Here is a 16,959-nt window from a genome sequence, read left to right as displayed (position 1 = left end):
AAGGGAGACACTGGACAGGGTAAGATATGACAAAATAATAATTTATAAATTATCAAGGGCTCATGAGGGAGGGCAAAAGTGAGGACCTAATGCCGGGGGCTTAAATGGAGAGGAAATGTTTTGAGAATGATGAGGGCAATGAATGTACAAACGTGCTTTACACAATTGATATATGTATGGATTGTGATAAGAGTTGTATGAGCCCCTAATAAAATGATTAAAAAAAGAAAAAGAAAAGGGTTTCAAAGGGGCACGCAAGAGAAGTACAACAGGGCAACTCATTCTAGCAACAAAAGGGGAGAAAGGGTGTATCATATACATTTTAGACAATTATCTTTTGCGTGCAAAAACAATACACCAGAAATGTGAATAAAATTCTGCCAACACCTTCACGAATTATATTTTATAAGATGTGCTTCTCTAACGTGTACGATGCCAAACAGCTCAGTGGATTTAATTTATGCTTATTGTCCTTATGAAACGTCACTAAGGCATTTTGTCAGAATCTTGTTTGTTTTCCGTACTGCAAGAACACAACTTACTCTACTCCAAATCCTTGTTGATTCCACGGCTGGCCATACACTCCATAAGGCGGGACTTGCCACCCATTTGCCATGTACTGCCCATACTGTTGGGGGTTTCCATACACTTGGCTCCATTGGCCCCACTGGCTGTAGTCAACCTAGGAAAGAGCAAAGGAATATTTCAGGGAAGAAGAAGGAAAGACTGCACTTGAACAAAGTGTGGGAGACAAGGAAGAGACCAACGAAGCCCCCTTATGTGACTAGGATTCTGTTATTTATCACTGTCTAAGCCTACTGGGGTGGTGACACCTGTGAAAAGAAAGTATTAAGATTCAGTTAATACCGCAGAAACAATCACTTTTGAAATAGCATTAATAATATCAATTGAAAGCAGCTACATATACGTTACTATCGGGTTTTGTTATTTTCAGAGTTTCCAAAGTGTCTGTGTGTATTTGTAGGGTGGATACTAGTATGTTTTATGAAAAATCGAATTACCTGTTGGAAATTTTTAGTCATATCAGGAGATTCTTTACCCCAATAGCATTTAACAACATGCCCTTCAATCGTAGTACCATTCACCGAAACAATGGCATGGGCTGCACTTTCGTGGGTTGAAAATCTGAGAGGAAGACAATAAGGTTTTGTTTATTTTCAAAGACTTAACAGAGTAAATAGTACAGAAATCCATTAGCTGATAGTTGCCAGTTTCGGTTTCCCTAAAGCACGTGACTGAGCAGTTCATCTTGGAGCCAAGTGAGCTAACTAAAAGGACTGGATCAAATATGAGTCAGGATGGATTTTTACCTGACGAATGAATAGCCCTTCTCCGGAAAAACTCTTATTTCCATAATCTGCCCAAATGGTGAGAATGTCTGTCTCATAAGCTGATCTGAGGAGGAAGAACAAAACACTCAGTTGCGTAACGCCACGAGAGAGATGCTGAACAAGAAAGTGACTGGAAAGCAAAACGCTGTACCTGTTAACCCGGAAGCAATTCCTCCACAGTAGACAGTACAATTTTTGGGGCTAGACTGGTTTACTACATCTTCAAATCTCAACTGTTTAGTGTTGTCTGTATGCAGAGAAAACAAAAATGCTAATTATTGTTCAATATTACATATGTTAAGAACCATATACTTTATAAAAAAAGTTTGTATGTTCTGGATAATTGACACAGTAAGTTAGGTTCCCATTTACCATCTACATTTTGTATACAGCAGCGGTTCTTAACCTGTGGGGTGTGACCCCTTTGGGGGTCGAGCGACCCTTTCACAGGGGTTGCCCAATTCATAACAGGAACAAAATGACAGTGATGAAGTAGCAATGAAAATAATGTTATGGTGGGGGGGAGGTCACCACGACATGAGGAACTGAAGGGTCACGGCATTAGAAAGGTTGAGAACCACTGGTATACAGTTTGTGCCAAACTGTCTCAATAGGGAGGGAAAAATAGACCCTTCCCCGTAATGGTTCAGTTCCAGAAGCACACACTAAAGCCCAGGCTTCTCCAGACAACCACATCCAGATGGAACGAGTCTTGCCTTCTCATAAAATATTAAACTTTAAGAAAGACATGGGCTAAGGATCTTATGATAAATATATGACTTTAACATACACAGCAGGCATGTCTTACTTTCTTGTGTACTTTTTGGAGCAGGTGGTTTACGAGTGGCCCAATTGGTTCTGATTTGACGACCACCCAACCACTGACCTCCCATATGCACAATTGCATTTTCCGCATCCTACAGAGGAGAGAGAAGGAAGCAATCACAAACAAGAAAAACACTGATATCACAGCCTAAGGGGAAATTAATATCGGCACTGCTAAAATCAATAAATCTCATTAGTAAATTTACTGAACATCCTAAACAATCAAAATGAAACGCCACAAAAAATGGTTTCGACTTGATTCATAAAACGGTTCTTACTCTTAGGTTTCACTGTAACAGGGCAGCATTTAAGCATCCAGTGACACCCGCTGCCAACAAGCTGATTCTGACTTGAGTGCCTTGTCTGCAGAGTAAGCTGTGCCATACGATTGGCAACACTGTACGTTTTTAATGGAAGCACACTGCCACATTTCTCCCACAAAGCTGTTATGGGTCAGAAACAACTGGTGGGTTTGAACCTTTGACCTTAGGGTTAGCAGCCGAGCGTTAACCGTTGTGCCACCAAGGCTCCAGGGGTATAGCCATAAAAAAGCACTTAGATGATCAGAATCTATGTGGATTTGCAAAAGATCTTAGCAACGATGGGAATTGATGCCTGTCTCATTTTACTGCTGCAAACGAACGGCGTTCCAATTGCTGAAAACTTTCTCAAATGCTAATATTAAAGCCTACTTACTGTACATGCTCGAGTATAAGTCAACCCGAGTATCAGCAGAGGCACGCAATTTTACCACAAAAGCGGCATAAAAAATATGCTAAAAAAGTCGGCTTATACAGGAGTATATATGGTACTTTATGTTTATTTAATGACAATGAAAACACATAGCTATGCTGATAGCCTTTCTTTAAAGAATATATGTAAATGTCAAGATAACTGGTTTAAATTTTCATATATATATAACTTACTACATGAACATTTGAGTTATAAAAGTATAGTTAATAATTAAGTTTTAAAACTCTCTATGGTTAAGACTAAACAGAATTTACCCTACCCCCCAAATTCTCAGATTAGATTCACTTATCCCAGTTTGGGGGTCTACTTTAGTTTTAGCATATCTTACCCTCACCAGCACACTCCTTTTAATAACCTTCCTTACAACGTCACTACTCTGTATTGTCGCAGGTAATTATTTCCAAGTGCACAGAAAAAGGGAGTGCATATGCTCTCTCACACACAATATCCCAAAACACTGATTTCAGATGAGATGTTAATGATTACATCTAGCATTATACTACTTGAATTTAATAATAAAAACTTACCAGTTTGTTATAAAAAGATACAAAACCATAGCCTTTGGATTTTCCAGTCGCCATGTCTTTAACTACCCGGGCATCCCTGTGAAAAGAAGCACAGCTAAATGAGGGAAGTCAGAGTTACCCTCCAAATAAAAACTAAAAGGAACCACACACACTGTATTGTGAGCATTTTTAAAAATAAAACTCCAGTTAGCCCTAAGTAACTACAGCCATTCCTGAACTCTCCCTAATGTTTCTTTACCTGTTAGAAAAAAGCAGTAGGACAAAAACATGTAATAAACATGCAACCTAATCAAATAGCCTGTGCTTTCTATACTAAATGCTCAGCTTTGAAGATTAAAAGGAACAATAGTTTCCTCTTCTAATATTCTATTGGCTAGTGTCTTCTATGGTTTACTGATTCTATAAATTACTGTAACAATGCTAACTACTTTACCATGCAATCTCTAAATAGTTAAATGTCTTCTGCCTAGTGATACAAAATATATGAAATATTAAAAAATTGAAAAAGAGGAAAAAATAGGAATTAAAAAGGCATACATGGCCTGTTAACAGATTTCTTTATTTTTCTTGGTCAATTCTCTACCATCATTTTGGAGTTTGGGCAGCTGTAAATTTTGAAAAATTGACATTTTCAGAAATTTAAGAAAGGAGAATAAAAAACTAACAACAATGCTAAGCACACCAGTACGAAAACAACAAATTTACACAGAAATTTTAGTGAGTAAGTTAAAATGATTGGAAATATAGAACTCCACTGAATATAGAATGTTAAAATGTCAATACTAAAATATGTATATATAAATAATGTATAATAAGAATAAATAGAAATGAGAAAAAATCTACAACTGAGTTCCAGTGTGCACAGTTCCTTGCAGTTAGCCTTCAAGGTCCTGTCCATTCTTATGAGCAATTCTGCAAAATAACCAGAATGCTATTACTTTTAATTGTGACTTGGACTTTAAAAAACTGTAGGTCTCAGGTATAAATAAAGATCGAAAAACAGCAACCTGTATTATTTTTCATATTGATTATTAAGACAGTACTACTTACCATATTTAGTGATTAAAAAGCAAAGCAAACATCAAAATAGAAAATTAAGAATTATATCTTTCAATTAAATTATACAGAACAACAAATTGTATAAAGAAATTGTTGTTCTTAGTTGAAACATTCCTGTAAAGCAGTACTAAACCATTTAATTTAGATTCACAGGAAGCAAACATATAAACTGGTTTTATCCAGAAAGATAAATGGTGGTAAACATTTTACAAAACTTTTAACTTTCAAATATATTTGATCAAGAGCATAAAATTTCTTAAAAAAACCAAATCACATTTGCCCTCTAACTAAGCAAAATCCAAACCGCTAACTAAAATACCTATGAATTAACCCCACACTGTGACTCCAATATTGAAACATTTTAATACTGTACGATTACCACTTTTTACTATGCTAAAATATCAAAACAATTATTATAGTTAATTATAAACATTTCTAATCTAGTCACAATACATCCAAGGATTTATCTACTTTGTACCACTTATAAACTCCTCCCCATAAATGTTTAATATATAGTGTAAATCATTTATTTTTAGTACGCCATCATCCATAACCATCAAATGATAATATTGACAAAAAGTCAGACTTTGATAGGTTTTACTTTCCAAACATCTGCTTAAAAGATAACAAACAGAATCACTTAAAAATGTTAAACACATTATATACAGGATTAGATGAAAACAAGACCCCTCCCAAACATTGAAATGACATGAACATTTTCAACAACATCTATTACTCAAAAAGAAAAGAAAAACAAACAAACAAACAAACCCCAGACTAACTAAGGAAAGAAAATCTGGCTTCCAATACAAGTGAATTATTACAATTTTGCCTATCACTACTGAATATAGTATTGATTACGATACTTACGATATTTTACCAAAAGGGGCAAATGCAGATTTGATATCTTCTGTTGTAATTTCTGGACTCAAATCCCCAACAAATACGTGGAAGTGATCTGAAAAGAAAGCATTTGGTAATCAAATACTCAAAAGAAGCCAGCTACTTTTTTTTTGGGGGGGGGGGGCGCGGCGGCGGCGGGGGAAGACACGGGACCCAACACTGAAAGAGGGGAAACCCTATTTGGGCTGGTAAAAAGCTACCAGATCATTTCAGAACTCTTCCACAGGAAACTGCAGCAGGAGTACTTACTGGAAGTATCTTTTTTCTGGCTACTTGGTGTTGTGGCCCAGTTTACTTTGACTTCCTAAAAATAAAGATAGTATTTAGTACAATTATTAACTATATCATGTTATGAATCTAGTAGGACATATCAATTCATTTATCAAGCAGGATTTAGTCAAGTGAAAGCATTTGGCTGAATAAGGCAAAACCATCCCCCAACAGTAAAACTTACGAAGAATTAAAATTTGACATGCAGTACACGCATACATACACACACTCATTTTTTATGGGTTCCATCCGTCGATGGATGACCTTACCTTTCCCAAAATTTTTCTCCCATTCATAGCAGCTAATGCAGCAGCTGCATCCCTGTGTTCATAAAATTCCACAAAGCAATATGGGTCATTGCTTGTATGCTGCAAAACAGAAAATCCAACAGAAGAGTTGACCCTTCTGCTATCGGGTTGCTGAGAAGAAAATCCAGGAAAAAACATTACTGATAGCTAGGATTGTACACAGTGTGATTGCATATGCTTATGAAAGCCTAGCACTTTAAAGACACGACTTACAGCTAGACTTGACATCACAACTGCACTTAAGCCACACCATAAAAGCAGTGTGGACTCATGACTATCTGTTATTAATTAATAAATCTTACTGTTAGGATGTTTCAGACAGATAAAAGGAGACACCGCCCCCACCAAAGATTAAAGACAGAGCAATGAAAAATGTAAAATGCAAGTCTACACTTTTATATATTGTTCATAGCTATTTGTGGAGGTACTTAAGTAACTCACCGATCAAGATCAAAACTCAGAATTCTGCCGCAGTATGTGACACACGGAGCTGAAATGTATTCTGGACCAGACAGACCCTCCCAGTAAGCCTTCTGAGAGATGAGGACCACTCCCTACCACTGTTTTACTCCTCTACAGTTTTAAAAGGATGAATCCTATTTATAATCCTTCCCTCATAAACTGTATCTCATGCCTATTAATAACACGGAAAGAACCAAACTTGACAATTGTTATTCCCGAGCAGAACCTGGATTAGCACTGGAAACGACAATACTGTTCCAAAGACTGGGGGGGATTCTATTTTCTTTTCTGGGCAAGGCAAGAATAAGCATAGAAACTGAAAAGTAAAGATTTATAAGCAACTACTGAAATCAATATTCCCATATAATAGAGAATCCATATACTTTGAACTTGACCTTCCTTCAAAACAGAAATAGAATAGTCACGAAGAATTTCTGGAAATGTGTTAGAATAAAATATTCTAAGACATAGCTATATTTCTATATCCAAAGCACACCAATATAAGAAATCCTTATTCTTATATTCTACAACAACATCCTGGTTGCCAGTAGGTGGCAGAGATTTATAAAGAGTAAGAAAAGTAGCTAGTGCTACTAGCTACTTACTACATGACAGCAATGTTATCATTTATCATGGAAGTTAATTTCTACATAATTATGGCCTATATTGAATAAGCGGTTCAATTTTAGAAATGTTATCTTTTTAGGTCAGGTTAAAAATGTTCATCACTGTTCAACAAAAAATGTCCTAAAAGGATAATATTTATAATATAGACTTCTACTTGGATTTAGAAGGGATAAAAATGCCGATTAAAAGATCTTTGAAACAATCACTTGTTTCTCTTCCAGAGACATTTTAGAAGAAAAATAAAGACTAAGATACCTAAAACAAGTGTGGAGGCAACCCTAGGCATTTCGTGGGGGGGCAGAGGGGCACAAATGTGATCATTAACACCAACACCACCACTATGGGTTCTCATACAAACCCCTAATGTGAACGGAGTTCTTAGAGGGAGAGAAAGAAAACTGAGGGAGGGGGACAGAGACGTCAGAGATTAGTCTCCAAGTAAACATATGCACTTAAAAGGTTTTTAAGAACGAGTTGATATTTACCAGTAATGTTCACTGAAGGAAGGATTTAAGAGCAAGTCTACCGACTAGCCTCAAGTTTGCCTGACAGGCAGCAGGCCAGCACCCACTCAATGCCCCTTTGTAATCTAACACACTGAACTTCACAGAATTTAAGACAATTTTTTTAAAGCCACATCTCAACTGTCAAGATGTTAACATTTTAAAAATGTTTGCCCTAATCAATAATATACTTTATTATTGTAAATGGGGAAGCTTAAATCCAACATAGAGATCTAAAGTAGAAAACCACAAAACTAAGGAGAGGAAAAAGGACCTATCTTGAAATTTATCTTATTAAATTCATTTAATCTACCAGAAGGCCCGCGCTCTGGCTTTTGGAAGCTCTCCGTGTCACACCATCACCAAGGGGGCTTACCTCCATTAGTGCTGCCACCAATTTTGTTGAATGTCATAAAACGTCAAGACAGAAAAATATTAGCGTTCACAACTTATTTAAAAGTCCTTATCTAAGGAGTTCTAGAATAGGGATACAAGAATCCTTTTCAAATCTTTCTATCCCCAACTAGTGGGGTAAATCCATAAGGTTTTTTCTGGTATTGTTTGGATCAAATGCTGTTAAAGTAGTCTTTATCAAGTATTTCTCAAAATTTTTTAAATTACTCTTCTCTCTCACATCCCATTCTCTCCTACATCTTCTCTAGGTGGAAATCAGGACAGCTCTGCCACATCCTCCTGGATACCTGTCGTCTTCATCTTGACTTCCAAGCAGTGACAGTGACTCTCCACCTTGGCTCCCCCGTGCTCCTTTAGGTTTTCATGTTACCTCACTGCAGGCTTCCTCAGGTGATGGATCTTCCTCTTCCCTCGACCTCCTCAGGTTGAGGCAGCCCCGGGCTCAGGCCTGTACCCCTCTAAACTTCTCTACGCCTTCTCAGAGGTGGACAAACTATCCAGCCCCTCATATCTGCAGCAGTGGTCGCTCCAGACTTCCAAACTAGTATATCCAAGTACCTACGTAACACATCCATCTAGGTGTCTAGCACAGGCCTTAAATCAAACAATGCCTGATTCCCATCACCCCGATTTTAGTGAATAGTAGGACTATCTACACAGGCACACAAACACAAATCCAGGGCTTTCTTGCTTGTTTGTTCTGCCTTACTTCCCACAGCTAACCTACCTATTCCTAAATTCTTCCCCCAAATTCACCAACCTTTTTTTCTACAGCTACTACTCTAGAGTAGAAGCCCTCGTGATTTCTTACCCAGACAGTGAAATATACCCTGCTGCCCTGCCCCTCCATTCTGTTCTTCACACAGTCATCTCAAAAACCTGCTACTGCAGAGCCAGAATAAAATCCAACCAGTGCCCTCAGGGATTCCGCACCTTGCCTGCATTTCTGGACTTGTTTCCCACCATGCCCCTTTATCACTCACCAGCTTCCAGCCATCCTGGACTTTGGTTCCAGAACACATCAAGCTCACTTCCAACTCGAGGCCTTTGCATTTGCTCTTCCCTCTGCCTCCAACTCTTAGCATAGGTGGCTCCATCTTGCCATTCCCGTCTTAGCTCAAATAGGTGACACCTTCCTTACCTCCCCTCTTATCACCACTGTCCCTCTAATCACTATTACAGCATTCTGGTTTATTCCCTTCAGCTCTCACCCCTCTCTGAAATGATCTTACATATTTGCTTATTGATAATACTCTCATTAAGATGAGACCTTACAGGCACCTCATTTGTCTGGCTCTCCACTATTTCCCCAGAGCTGTGAGTAACACCTAGCACAAAGTAAACTCTCAATTAATGAATGAATGATCAGAGGGGGCAAAAAGGAAAACTATACACCAGAACAAAATGGTGACTGTCATTCATTAGGAAGATGATCAAAAGGCCAACCTGCTTAGTTTTTTTACGGGTGTCCCACGATCTAGGTACAATTATTTACATGGCTCTGCTTTATGCCAACTCCCAGTCCAGCCTCTAACCAAGGCACAAGTTCCGTTTTTCCCTCTTTTTCTCGCAAGTACTGTTACACCGAATCGAGGCTCTTCTCTCCACCTAGAATCCCTTTCCCCAAAATCCCTTTCAAGCCTATTCTCACTACTACTCTGCTGGGCTTCAGTCTAGATGCTGATTCCTACAAGAGCCTCCCCAATCCTCCTAGCCATGTCCTGGACCCCCTCTCTCCCCTCTGTGCTCCCACAGTGCTCTGAGCTGCCTTCTCCCATAGCAGTGATTGTTTTCTTGGTTTCCCTGACTAGTTGCTGGAATTCTGTAAGGCTAGGGAGTTCCTCACCACTGTTCCCCTCACACCTACATAGTGAACACTAAGGGGAAAAAGTATTAACAAAGAAACAAAAATACAAGGAAAAAGCAAAACAAAACTGAAAACCTGAGTTTCTAGGCATTGTTATAATGTCTAAACCAGAGAAGTATAAAAATTAAGTCATTTTTGAAAAAAACAAAAAACCCAGAGAACAAGATTATTATCCTAAAAACTTAAATACCTTTGACTACATCGACACAAAGTTGTTTGGTTAGCATTTACTCAAAGTGTAAACACTGTACCGTGCTGCTCTACAAACCTGATTGATAATCTGTTCTTTTTATATAAAATTACTCATCTTTAAATGTCTCCTCTCTAATGCAGTAACTTCTTACTGGACTTAAGAAATTCGACCTCATTTGCCACTATTCTAAGATAAGCTCTAATAACTTTTTTCCTAACAACTTCTTAATAAGCAGAAGCCCCTGCAAGATAACAGTATTTGGAAGCAGTGAATAAAGTGTTCAGCTGCTAACAAAAAGGCCAGTGGCTTGAACCAATCAGCCACTCATGCTGCGCTAGAAAGATGAGGCAGTTTGCTTCCTTAGTAAGATTTACAGCCTTGAAAACACTGTGGGGCAGTCTACTCAGTCCTATAGTGTTTGCTATGAGTTGGAATTGACTCGCCAACTGAGGGGCTTGGGGGTTTTAAGTCATGCAGACAGAAATGTCACCCTTACAAGTAAACCACCAGTCTACACAGTGTGTCAGAAAACCAAAGGGAGGTAATGCACCAAACATGAATTTCTTTCTGAGAACAAGTTATGGCTTAAAATTACTTTTAAAAAGGATATTAATCACGCATCTCAAAATCTTAAACCATGCTAATTGAAAGCACACAGAATGGAGAAGATCTTACCTCTGTTATCATTTTACAGCTTTTACAGGGTCCAATCTGACTAAATAACTGAAGGATAAGGACTTCGGTCACATCTCTGGAGAGGTTACCTACGTATCTGTCCAAGAAGGAAAAACAAAAACAATCAAGACATTTTCCTTCAGCTGACTCTCAGTTGTTATCATTGAATCCATCATGTTATCTTTGAACAACTTCCTCTATCTCCATAAAACTTTTCCCCAAGTAATCGTAATCCTGTGAAAGGTAAGATTAACCCTGATATAGGAAAGTAGTAATTGTCCTGTAGCTACAGTACCACCTCAGTGCAGACACTATAAAGAACTAATGAGTGTAACCTTGCACACAACCAAAGATGTACTATTCTGCACCCTCTCTGAGGGTACTTCAAATACTTTGTGAAAAACCAAAATGGCAAGATATGACAAAATAATAATTTATAAATTATCAAGGGCTCATGGGGGAGGGGGGAGCGGGGGAGGGAGGGGAAAATGAGGACCTAATGCCGGGAGCTAAAGTGGAGAGGAATGTTTTGAGAATGATGAGGGCAATGAATGTGCAAATGCGCTTTACACAATTGATGTATGCATGGACTGTGATAAGAGTTGTATGAGCCCCTAATAAAGTGATTAGGAAAAAAGAAAAACCAAAAATGAAAAGATAGTGGGGTTTTTTCCCCCATGAACTTTTTGACACCTCTCTGATACCATTTTCTCATTTCATTCTGTTAAAATTACAACTATTCTCAATATGTGAACTGCAGGTTTTGGACAAGACACGTAACTGTAAATTATCAATACTGATTCATGAAATCACTTGAAAAGGACATTAAACATAAGGTACATCTTAGACTGCAACCAAAGCAACCACATGAACACAGAGGGAATTAAGAATGAAGTTAACACAGAGATGGGAGGCACTTTTTCCCCCCTCTTTTTCTTTTTGACACAAATTGTTATCCATGATATCTTCACTTCTTTTCCTTTGTTTTAGGAGTGCAAAGTAAAATCCAAAATTATCCTGTTATTTCAGCATCAGAATCAACAAAGTACATCTTTTTATAGACAAAAAAAGAAAACAAATATAAAATTTCCTTAGAAATTCAGAGAAAAATGAAAATCCACTAAAATGTATAAATTCCACTAAGGGCATTTATAAAGATTTAGGCTTTTTCCCCCAATTACAAATTTAATGCATGTATTTCCTACCAAAATGATGAACTGCAGAGGAAGTTTAAAATTTTTTAAAAGTACTTAACCACCATTGAGATGATCACCTTGGACCATAGATTGATCTCAGTAAACTGCCAAAGTTTATTACATCTGTAATAAACCACCCCACAAACCAAACAAAATTTGTAAAATTCAACAGTCTCTTGTGGAAAGCAAAAGGATCTAAGTTTTATTTTCCTAATATATAACATCTGGAAACTGAACACTTAGCCCAAAATAAGCCGACATCCACTGGTTACCATAGTAAATACATAACTGCTTTCAGATGGAAATGGTTGAGGCCCACGACACCATCTTCTCCTTAAAATTAAAGTAAAGCCCATCGGGGTGGGCCAGGCAGTGACAGCCTTTTTCCAGCAGTCGTGCAGGGCTAGAGGATCATGAGCTGGCCACACCTATCCTAAGTGCTTGTCCCATTTCAGCTCACAAGGTTTGTGAGCCACTGTTCACTAATTTCTTATTGTACAAAATAAACCAATCTATAAGGAAAATGAATTAAGTGGCCTTCGGCTACTATGCATGAAGCTTACCTAATGTAAAGGGCTACCTATGACACCTATAAGGAATCAGAGGAACGGACAAAATGAGTCTTCACATGTGCAAGTAGCAATACTGAATCAGAATTACTAGCTTAATAACATTGAATTTAAGTAATTTAAAATTTACATTAACAAAAAAATGTACACTATTGTTTACACATAGGTTCCCCCCACTCCCACCCCTCCGGAAAAATCTTCAATACTTAGTAAAAGCTGTTACTATCAATAGTAACTAAAACCAAACCAAACCAAGGCGAGTGCCATCAAATCGCTGCCCGCTCACAGCGGCCCTACAGGAAGGACAGTCTCTGAGACACTGACTCTATGGGAGTAGGCACGAGTGGCCGGTGATTTTGAAATGCTGCTCTTGCAGTCACCAGTACAGTGTGTAATCAATCCACTGTGCCACCTGAGGTCTACATCGAATCAAAGCATTTCACATCCACTATGACCAATCAGTAATACTTTGAAGAGTTTCTAGGGATACATTTAGATATATTATTTCTAGCACATGTGCCCAGGAGTAAATATACCATTAGGTAGAATAACAGAAATGCAACTTTAAGGTTTCTTAAGTTTCAAGTGTCTCCAGTAAAAGCTGAGATAAGAAGCAATTACAACTCAAAAATAACCCCCACAGGCCTTCTATGCACCACTTTTGTTTTGTGCTGCCAAGTCCATTCTGACTCCTACAGACCCTATACTAAGGAGTCAAACTGTCTCAGACACTCTTCCATTCACAGGCGTGAAATATCCCCAAGCCAGCCCTGGCCAGCATCTTGATTTACCAGAATAAAAAGGGCCTACCATATATACTCAAATATAAGTCGAGTTCTCCAGCACATTTTTAATGCAGTTTTTGAGGTAAAATTAGGTGCCTTGGTGGATATTCGGGTCGACTTAAACTCGAGTATATACGGTAATTAACCAATCGCAATGACTGACACATAACCACCCCCACCCCAAGGGGAGGGACAACAGAAATGTAGGTGAACAGAAACAGCAGTCAGTATAAGATATGAAAATAATAATTTATAATTTGTCATGGGGTCATGAGGGAGGGGGCAGGGCAGCTGATACCAAGGGCTGAAACAGCAAGTAAATCTTTAGAAAATGATGGCAACATTTGTACAACACATGTACAAATACGCTTGATACAATCGATGTATGGAATGTTATAAGCGCTGTAAGAGTGGGGAGGGGGGAAAAAAGCTGTAAGAGCCCCCAATAAAATGAATGATAAAAAGGGGGGCCATAATTAGCTATTTTATTTCACCTAAAATTTACCCAAATTTCAGACGGTCTTCCCCTTAACACGGAGTTCCATAGTTGATCATAATATTCAAGACACATTATGTAACGTCTAAAATACTGTACTGCTTAATTTATCCCAAAATAAATACTAACAAAAATATTTAAGACAAATGTCTAACACCTGACCTTGTAAGAACGCCATTCCCTAGTAGCAGAGAAAGAACACCTTTATTTTCCTTTCCAAAATTATAGTTTTTAACCTTTCATCTTCTTTCTATTCTGGTTTATACAGTTAATATAGTCTAAATTTTAAAAGATAGATTGTCCACTTGAATATATACAACAGGGCCAGACAAATGGCTTAAATTCTTGCACTGAGGTCACTTAAATCCCAAATGATTATGAGTAAGAAAATAGAGAAACGGCCTACCTTACAAATCACTTGTTTTCTAAGAATGGGCACTATAGGAACTAAAGCATCCAAATAGGAAAATGAGGCTTTTATCCATAACATCGGGGGTTAAAATCCAATTTGAGGCCAGAAACTTGGTGATTTCACAGTAGGCAAAAGTTCACATTGCCAAACCACTTCCTATGTCCAACTGGACAGAATTTTAAGTTGAGAGCAATAGTGCCTGAAAACGAATCATAATCTTTGAAACACTAATGGGGTTCTCCTTCTGAAAAGATGCCCAACCCAAGCTGAAATTACCAGCATTTTTTACACACAATAAACTGATTTAATTTAAATTACAATGCCTGCTTTTATTCTCGACAAATTCCTATCTAACAGATTTTGCAACAATATTCTTCAGTAGACCACAATTAACTGTTCAATTTGCCAATATTTCATTTTAGGGAAGAATCAGCGTGGAGAAAGATGCAGACAGGACAAGTGAACCACGCACACGGATTTTAAAGAATCTGAATGTAAGTTGAACAAGGGGTCTAATTATACTCATGATATAACAAAATCCGTATCCACCGCCATCGAGGGGATTCGGACTCACAGTGACCGTACAGGGCGGAGTAGAACTGCCCCATAGTTTCCTAGGCGTACAACCTTTCCAGAAGCTGATGGCCACATCTTTCTCCCATGGAGCCACTGGTGGGTCTGAACACGAAACTTTCAATCAACAGCTGAGTGCTTAACTACGTGTCACCAGAGCTCCTTAATCCATGGTATAACGAGTCCACTTGGTATTTTCTTTCACTCTTACCCTTAGACGCTCAGCGTGTCCTCTAAATCACCAGTTATTGCCACCTTCTGACTGAGCTTCTGAGCTTCGACCATGAAGAATAGCCTTCAAGAATGGCACTGGTAATGTGGCATGATCCCAGCTCCTCCATTCCTGCCACAGATTTTGGTGCACTGGGCAGATGAAGTCAAACTCAAATACAGCAGAACAGGACTCCAATGTAGTGTCTTCTTAGGGACTCAGATATACCAGGATCAAACCACTGCACTGCAAAGCTACCCCCAGCAAAAGCCTGAAATGAGTGCCCTAGGATGCACAAGGGCCGGCAGCCCAAACAACAGTGCTACTCGGCAAGATTTGTTTGTTCAAGTTGCCCGATACATTTCACCCCCAAATAAATGTCTAATGGGAATGAAGACCACTGGAAAACAGCTTAAAGCTGTTGAGCTTTATGCTCCACATCAAAACAATTCTATACCACTTAAATGCCATCAGATAAATCAGTAATACTGTAGGTAATGAATAGTTAAAAGACCTACCTAGGCTATAAACACCATATTGTTTTCTGAAGATAGAACCATATGTCTTAGCTTGTGTGTGTCTGCAGGGAAAAAAACCTCACTAGTAACACATGGATTTTAAGCAAACAGTTTAAGTTAAGTTTTGTTAAGAACACATTTAGAAACAAACAAAGCAGAAACATATTATAGCCACCTGAAACCCTAATATACAAATCACAAAGCAAAATATGGGCATGATCTCCATAATAAACAAAACCTTGTAAGACATCAACCTCTAAAATCAAGTTCAAAATGTTCATTCATGTTACTTGTATCTAAGAGACTCCTTTGAGGAGAAATATGTAGAGGTATATGTAAAACAATCTCATGCATTCTTTTCAATAAGTTTTGACAAAAATCCTACCTGTGACATGTATGTTTGGATCTCAATTTTTTACATTTCGGGGGCTTAAAAATAAAAATCAACAGACCACACCATGGATGACAGCAATACTTAACCTATAATTTTAAATCAATTAAAACTTTTTGAAAAAGAGCTTAATAGTAATTAAGTGAAAGAAGTATAATCATTGTAAACTATTTATTGAGTACCTCTCTTCTGTGCCAGACAGGGAAATAAGCGCTGCAGGGTTGACCTGGGAGGATGTTAACAGACTAAAAAGTCTTTCTTACCAAGGAAAGGATTGAATGGAGGAGAAAGGTAGACAAGATCATGAACATGCACGCCCCCCGACACGCAGGTACAACAAACCTTCCGATGTCTACTTACTCTTGCGTATACATGTCACATTTTTAGACAACCATGACACTGACCTTTTAAATGTGACTGAGCAAAGAAAGGGCAGGAGACTAGGGAGAGAGGGAGGAATGAAGTGACAGCGTTAGCCTACTGGCCTATTACAGAAGGTCCGCTGTGGTCTCCATCAGGTAACAAAGATAGTTGCATGAACGAAGACAATATATTAAGATTACTTATGTCTGCAAGACAAACCAAGGGAGTCCTCTTTCTAGGAAAAAGACACATGAAGTTTATAATAGCTATGAAAATTTACCTATTATTCAGTAGCGATTATGATGCAATGATGACATCCCTGGTTTTTTGGATACAAAGTAACTTTCATCTGCTCAATAGTGTGGCCTGGTGGCCCTAAATCGTTTTCCCAGATGTTTCTGGTCAAGCATACTTTGCTAACTACATACCAAGACTCGGCTTCCACACATAGATCTTCACAGGCAAATGTCAAGTTTGTCCCCAATCTCTTTTTTGGGGAGAAGATAGTAACGTATGCTTAAGTTGGTCTCCAATTCTTAACACAGAATGACTGATTTTTTTAGTAGCGAAGCAGAAATGAAAAGCCTGAGCACAGGGCTAAAACACACATGCAAAAACCACCACCATTCATATTCAAGAGACTTAGCTGCTTCGCGGATTTCTTGGTTAAGGTTGAAGAGATGAAAAGCTAATGCTGAGTATCCAGC

At 38.2% G+C, this 16,959-nt stretch overlaps 1 protein-coding gene across 5 annotated transcripts in view; it reads right to left on the bottom strand.

Annotated features, from left to right (window-relative positions):
• TIAL1 (TIA1 cytotoxic granule associated RNA binding protein like 1) overlaps positions 1 to 16,959 on the bottom strand; it is a 21,485-nt gene that overhangs the window by 3,063 nt on the left and 1,463 nt on the right. The window contains exons 1-11 of one of the 5 annotated variants that reach the window (XM_004700899.2): positions 15,499 to 15,560; positions 10,739 to 10,835; positions 5,959 to 6,108; positions 5,669 to 5,723; positions 5,387 to 5,474; positions 3,458 to 3,533; positions 2,161 to 2,269; positions 1,504 to 1,599; positions 1,332 to 1,416; positions 1,023 to 1,146; positions 543 to 682 (exon numbers count right to left, since the gene is read on the bottom strand). In XM_004700899.2, coding sequence (XP_004700956.1) covers positions 543 to 682; positions 1,023 to 1,146; positions 1,332 to 1,416; positions 1,504 to 1,599; positions 2,161 to 2,269; positions 3,458 to 3,533; positions 5,387 to 5,474; positions 5,669 to 5,723; positions 5,959 to 6,108; positions 10,739 to 10,750 — 935 coding nt within the window. In that variant the 5' untranslated portion in view covers positions 10,751 to 10,835; positions 15,499 to 15,560. Of the gene's footprint in view, positions 1 to 542; positions 683 to 1,022; positions 1,147 to 1,331; positions 1,417 to 1,503; positions 1,600 to 2,160; positions 2,270 to 3,457; positions 3,534 to 3,994; positions 4,063 to 4,300; positions 4,370 to 5,386; positions 5,475 to 5,668; positions 5,724 to 5,958; positions 6,109 to 10,738; positions 10,836 to 15,498; positions 15,561 to 16,959 lie in introns of those variants that run through there. The other 4 variants (XM_004700897.2, XM_004700898.2, XM_045291312.1 and 1 more) reach the window with 4 other exon arrangements.

Source organism: Echinops telfairi, unplaced genomic scaffold, assembly GCF_000313985.2.
Source record: "Echinops telfairi isolate 266 unplaced genomic scaffold, ASM31398v2 ScPeMD7_70;HRSCAF=299, whole genome shotgun sequence".
NCBI classification, from domain to species: Eukaryota; Metazoa; Chordata; class Mammalia; order Afrosoricida; family Tenrecidae; genus Echinops; species Echinops telfairi.
This window is presented reverse-complemented; position numbering and strand designations above follow the sequence as displayed.